The sequence below is a fragment of the Sus scrofa genome, chromosome Y (assembly GCF_054392235.1).
Source record: "Sus scrofa isolate SSC_HxYL_T2T_F1_AM1 chromosome Y, Sscrofa_HxYL_maternal_Yorkshire_Landrace_v2.0, whole genome shotgun sequence".
NCBI classification, from domain to species: domain Eukaryota; kingdom Metazoa; phylum Chordata; class Mammalia; order Artiodactyla; family Suidae; genus Sus; species Sus scrofa.
In genome coordinates, this window is record NC_139402.1 from 2401831 (window position 1) to 2407897 (window position 6067).

General features: G+C 65.3%; 1 protein-coding gene across 1 annotated transcript; it reads right to left on the reverse strand.

The window, feature by feature from the left end:
- Positions 1-732: 732 nt before the first annotated feature.
- On the reverse strand, positions 733-3550 carry LOC146394323 (ADP/ATP translocase 3). The gene is made up of 4 exons (XM_085008965.1): positions 3338-3550; positions 2184-2670; positions 1546-1686; positions 733-1280 (listed from the first exon to the last, which is right to left on the reverse strand). The coding sequence occupies exons 1-4, from the start codon at positions 3446-3448 to the stop codon at positions 1123-1125; spliced, it is 897 nt and encodes a 298-aa protein (XP_084865091.1). The 5' UTR covers positions 3449-3550; the 3' UTR covers positions 733-1122.
- Positions 3551-6067: the final 2517 nt, after the last annotated feature.

The window sequence follows — 6067 nt, forward strand, 5'->3', positions numbered from 1 at the left end:
GGCTGGTGATGAAACAAGCGCTAGACGCCAAGAGCAGCCCAATTCTGAACCGGGCAGTTTGCTCAGAAAGCAGATCTGGGAAGACAGGTTCCAAGTGACCCCACCCCAGGAGCTGGGGAGCGTGAGAACTGACCGGTCGTGTCTTGTCCCTTATCACCCCTCAGGAGCTGGGCGACCCTGGGGACAGCCTGCTCAAACTTCCTCTAACCCGACCTCGCCCTGGTCTGGAGGTCTCAGATCTGCCTCCCAGCTGGGGCCGCGGTGCACGTGGCTTCCCCTGTAGCAGACCTCAGCCTGTCCTTCCCAGGGTCACTTGACTGTGGAGGCAGCGGGCAGTGCTGTTCTTGGGTGGCTGGGTGCCCGGTCCCCGGGTCCCAACGCTGGCAGTGGTGACCCCAAGGGCAGGTCCCCAAGATCACGCAGAAATTCATGCCAGGAGCAGGCTGACCTGCCTGGGGCTGGGTCTTGGGCACACCAGACAGCTCTGCTGTGGTTCGAGTCCAGCTCCAGTGGAGGCTGGAATGGTGGGCGGCAGCTCCAGTAGAGAAACCCAAGCAGCACCTGGCTAGGGAGGTGGGGGTAGGCTTAGAGGCCCCCGCACCCCTCCCCACCCAAGGGCGGCTCGGCTCCTGGCACAGGCCAGGCAGCCACGCAGGGGCCTTCCCACCTGAAAACCCACGGACGCCCGTGCCCCCGCCACACAGGGGCGCTCCGTTCAGAGGCAAGAGCAGGGTCTGTGTCCTGATTTTATTGTTTTGCAACAGAATGCCCGACATAGAACACAATCGCAAATATTCGGCTGTGCAAAAGAGAACAGTGCTTAAGTACAAAGGGAGACATGATTTTTAAATAAATACTTAAACACAGGTCGGTCCTACAAGCACCTGGGGTCTAGGTCTGCCTTCGTGGAGCTGCCTCCCCTGCGGACCCAGGACGCCATCATTCCCTCCCCCCGCAATCGATCGATGGGTAGCGGCCCCAGGGGGCCGCGCCCTCTGCCAGGCCTGGGCCGTCCGCAGGGACACTGGAATTTCTGAAGGTCAATGGTCCGTGACAGTGGAGAATGATTCTACGTAGGTCCCTGGGTCCCTTGGTCCGCGTGCCCGCCGGGCGGGGCGGGGCCTAGATGACCTTCTTCAGCTCGTCGTACAGGACCAGCACGAAGGCGCCGCCCATGCCTCGCAGCACGTTGGACCAGGCGCCCTTGAAGAAGGCCTTGCCGCCCTCGTCCTTGAAGATCTTCCGCCAGCAGTCCAGGGTGCCCTTGTACATGATGTCGGCTGGGGGAGAGGGCGGGGGTCACGGGGCGGGTCGGACCGGCCCGGAGCCCTCCGTGCCAGAGCCCCACTCCCACCCCCGGGCCCAGGGACGCAAGGGCGAAGGGAGGGCAGGCCAAGGGCGTGTGCAGGCACCCCGGGGGCCCTCGTGCAGCCAGGCTACCCCACCCCCGGCCCAGACGCGGAAACCACGTGGTGTCCAGGCCCAGCGCCGCCGGCAGAGGCCGCGCCCGGGGCCCCGCCCCCAGAGCCCGGGAAGCGGACGTACCTCCCTTGCGCCCGGACTGCATCATCATCCGCCGCCGCACGGTGTCGAAGGGGTAGGAGACCACGCCCGCCACGGCCGTCACGGTCTGCGCGATCATCCAGCTCACCACGATGTGCGTGTTCCTGGGGTCGGGGAGCATGCCTGCGGGGCCGCGGGCGGCGTTAGGCCCGGTGCTGCAGCTGCAGCCCCCCTCCGGCTCCACGGGGAGCCCCTGCAGCCCGCGACACCAGGAGTCAGGCCGCGGTCAAACGCAGCACCTGGGGACCGGGACGGCGCCTGCCACCTACAGCACGACAGCCCCCAGGGGCCGAGAGCCTCGGGGAGCGGACTCCTCCGCATCCGCTCCGCGGCAGAGCTGCCTGCTGGGCCCGGGCCCTGACCTTCACGGCTTACGTTCCAGGGTGAGCCATGCCTCGCTCACCTAGACAAGACACCGTACGCCGCAGCGTCTAACTGTTCTAGGAACTGAGACGTTTAAAGAAGTGGGGGAAGACCACGCAGCAGAAAGGAGCCCCTTCCGAGGAGAGGAAATGGAGAGACGCAGAGAAAGGCCCCTGTGAGCACAGGGCGCCCGCAGGCCCCGCCCGCACCCGGTCTCAGCGCCCCCGCCCACGCGTCCGCCCCGCGAGCGCACTCACCCTTGGCCGTGTCGTACACGCCGAAGTAGGCCGCCCGGTAGATGATGATTCCCTGCACCGACACGTTGAAGCCCTGGTACAGCCCCCGGATGCCGTCAGACTTGGTGATCTTCACCAGACAGTCGCCCAGGCCTTTGAACTCCCGCTCGGTGGCGGATTTCCCCACGTCGGCAGCCAGGCGGGTTCGGGCGAAATCCAGGGGGTAGACGAAGCAGAGGGAGGTGGCGCCGGCCGCGCCGCCGGAGGCCAGGTTGCCGGCGAAATACCTCCAGAACTGCGTGTGCTTGTCCACGCCGCCCAGGAAAATCTGCTTGTACTTATCCTTGAAGGCGAAGTTGAGGGCTTGCGTGGGGAAGTAGCGGATGACATTGGCCAGGTTGCCCCTCCAGAAGGACAGCACGCCCTGCTCCTTGGGGATGCGCACGATGCAGTCCACGATGCCCTTGTACTGCTTGTCGGCCGCGATCTGCTTGCTGGCGTGCTGCACCTGAGGGCCGAGGGCGGGGGGTTCACACCGGGGGCTCGGAAGGCACTGCCAACGGCCTCCCCGAAACGGTGGGTCCGCAACTAAGAGAGGTCGTGCAAGCGGCCTTAAAGTTTCGCGAATGGCCTCTAGGGAGGAAACCCCCCTTTCATCACTCACTGTCCATCATCCATCAGCTGATGCGAACTACGGCCTGGCCTTGTTTCTACCTGTGCTACAATTTTGACAGTTTCCTAACAGGTAAGGACAGTTTATTCCGACTTAGAGCCGAACAGAAGGTTTCAAAACGGAGATAGAACTCAAGTCCCGTGAAAAGTCAGAAACACGGCCGTGGAGACCCGCCCAAGGTCACCGCCCGCGCCGCGGTGGGGTCTGTTCACGCGGTGCCTCACGCGCATGCGTCCCCCGGGCCGGGCCCGCAGGACCCAGTGCGCAAGCGCGGATGCCGTGAGCCCAACTACTGGCAGCCAGAGCGCTGCCGCAGCCCCGCTACTGCGCATGCGGCGGCGCCCACATGACGCGCGCCCGGGCCGCCTCCGGAAGCCCGCGGCGCGCGGACAAAGCGGTGCGGCCTCCCGCTTCCGGTGCACGCGGCCCGCCCGGCCCGCTGTCCCCGCGCCCGGGCCCCTAGCCCTCACCCGCGCGCGCGCGCGTGCGTAGCCCGCCTTACCTGTAACAGCAGCTTGACCCGCTCAATGGGGGCCACGGCCGTCTTGGAGATGGCGGCGGCAATGCCTCCGGCCAGAAAGTCCTTGGCGAAGGAGATGGCCTGTTCCGTCATGGTGGCGGGGCGAGCAGCACAGCGGCCGGAGAGCGGAGCGGAGGCGCGGAGATCGCAAGGTAGGCGCCTCTGGTCAGCGCTGCCGCCGCCGGGACCGAAAAGACGGGGCTGCCAGAGCGCAGCCGCTAAGGCGCCAACGCTCCGCCCCGCGCCCCCGCGCGCAGCGCCCATTGGCTGCGCCGCCGCCCGGCCCCGCCCCTCCGCGCGCGCCGCGCCCCCGCGGGCTGCCGGGAGCCGCGCTGCGCCCCGCCCCTCGCCCCCCGAGGGCCGCGCCCATTGGCTACGCCGCGCCGCCGCCGCCCCGCCCCTTCCCGCGCGCGGCGCCCCGGGGTATGCAGGGAGCAGGGCCCCGCCCATGCGCCCTGCAGGGCCGGGGGCGCGGCGGCAGCCTTGACCTTGTCAAGGTCACGCCGGGCCAGGCGGACGCGACGGACCGCGGCGGCGGAGGGGAAAGGCCGGGGTTGTCGTGTCCCCCGCCTGGTCTTCCTCCGGTCTCGGCGGCGCGCACCCTTGGGCTGGCCCCATTGAGCCCCAAGGCCCGATCGCAAGCGCAGGACTCTACCCGATGATTCCCGAGTTCAGACCGCGACCCCAGGCTTCCTTCCCTCACGCTTGAGGCTTGGCCTTTCCTGCAGAACCCTGAGTCCCAGCTGCGACCCCTCGACTCGCCCTGATGACTCCTGGGCTCTGCGGGATAGAGTCTCGGCCGGGACACCCGGCGCGTCCCGTGGGAGGGGCGACAGATTCAGGGCCATAGCATGAGGAGGCACGGTACCCTCTCTAGGCTCGGTTTCTGGAGGGCTTGCCTGTTCCCTCTGAGAGAACCCAGCCTGTCCCAGGCCTGTCACTGGAGTGCCCCGGAGTACCCCGCCACTCTGTGGGGTTCCCCGGCCCTGACCCTGAGACTCCAGGTGCACTTAGCGAGCCGGGCACTGGGTGGGGGAGAGGAGAGCCGGACCTCCCAGGTCTTGGTGCCCTGTGTGGCTTACTGTGACGTGGGGCCTCCCAGACGGACAGGGACACGTGTGCCGCCATCAAATGCTTATTCTCTCGTGCACTCACGTGCAGTGTCTATACGCGTGTTCACATGCACAGCTCACAGACCTGCAGATGCACGCACTCAGACATGCAGGTCTTCACACACGGGTGCACATCCCCCCTCCCCAAATCGCCCGAGGCCACGATGTTTTGAAGCGTTGTGAACGCTTTATTGAATTATAAATAGCCCAAGTCATAAGTGTACCTATCACTGAATTTTCACAACCTGACTACACCTGTGTACCAGCACCCCCAGGTTGAGGAGAGAACCTTTGTAGCAACGCTGGTGCAATGACTCTTGTATTTTTATTTCCCTCCCTCCCTGCTTCTCGATTTCTGTTTTTCTCATTCCCTTACGCTTTTTTTCCTCTGTCCTTCCCCCCTTTTTTGGGCGGGGTTTTCCCCTGTCCCCCCTAGCAGGCGATGCTGTGTGCATGGATGCCAAGGAAGCCCTCCCCCCCCAGCCCTGGGCACCTGCCATTTTTCCGCCCCCGTGTCCTTACACAACCTTCATCTGTCCTCTATTGACCTCCCGGGAGAGGCAGGTAAGGGGCGGGGCCCGGAGGCTGGTCCAGCTGCCGGGGTGATAGCAGCTCCAGTCGCTCAGGTAAAGATGGCTGTGGGGGAGGGCCTTGAAGTTCCGGCACTTCCTGAGGCTTCTTGGGACTGGGGGACGGAAAACGGCCCTGCGGGGCCCGGCGCGCCCCCGCCCGCAGCGGCCTCGGGGCTCTGGAGGAGAGGGCGGCGGTGGGTTTTGGGCTGTGGCGGAGCGCTCCTAGCTGAAGCAATCATCTGTCTTCATTTGTACACAAGATGTGCCTGACTGGGCAGGGCCGACCCTGTGATGGTTATCGCTGTTGGCTGCGCTCACAGGGGCCAACCAGCCTCAGCTGGTTCTTCAGGCTCCAGCCGGGAGGCCCTGCAAGTGGGAGCTGGAGAGCCTGTGTTGGGGGGAGTAGGCTGGCAGGCTGCGGTTCCCCTCTGACTGACCCACTCCCCTCCCCGAGGCGCGAAGCCCCTCTCTGTGCCCTCCCTGCCTTCCCTGGTCAGTGCCACGCTGTCTATGGCCCCTGGCCACCATGGGTGCTTCACCAGCGCTTCTGGGAGCAGGGAAGGAGTGGGATCTCTTAAGTTCAGAACACGTTTTTCCCTAAAAAGCATTTCAGGTGGCACAGCGAGTTAAAGATCCAGCGTTGTCACTGCAGCGGCTTGGGTCCTGCTGTGGCACGGGTTCGATCCCTGGCCTGGGAACTTACACATGCCATGGGTGCGGCTAAGAAAATAAATAAAAATAAAAATAAGCGTTTCACGCAGGCCTCGAGCTCAGACCCATCTGTCCTCCGTGCTTAGGAGGGGGCAGGGGGAGGATGACTTGGTCCTTGCGCTGCACCTGGGCTGAAGGGGGGGGGGCGGCAGGACCACACGCACCAGGAACCTGGGCAGGGAGGGGCGAGGTGGACTGTGCAATTGGGATTACAAAGGGGACCGAGGATGCCCAGAGGTGGGGTCCATTTCCAAGACCCCTGGGGTGTGGGCGGGGAAGTGGGCGTGTCCCCATTCCTCACCGCTCTCCCAAGGTTG

Coding starts and splice junctions, on each gene's coding strand:
- LOC146394323 (XM_085008965.1), bottom strand. CDS start 3,448: ATGACGGAACAGGCCATCTCCTTCGCCAAGGACTTTCTGGCCGGAGGC. Junction 2,671..3,337: donor GGGTCAAGCTGCTGTTACAG/GTAAGGCGGGCT, acceptor CTCGGCCCTCAG/GTGCAGCACGCCAGCAAGCA. Junction 1,281..1,545: donor GCAGTCCGGGCGCAAGGGAG/GTACGTCCGCTT, acceptor CCTCTCCCCCAG/CCGACATCATGTACAAGGGC.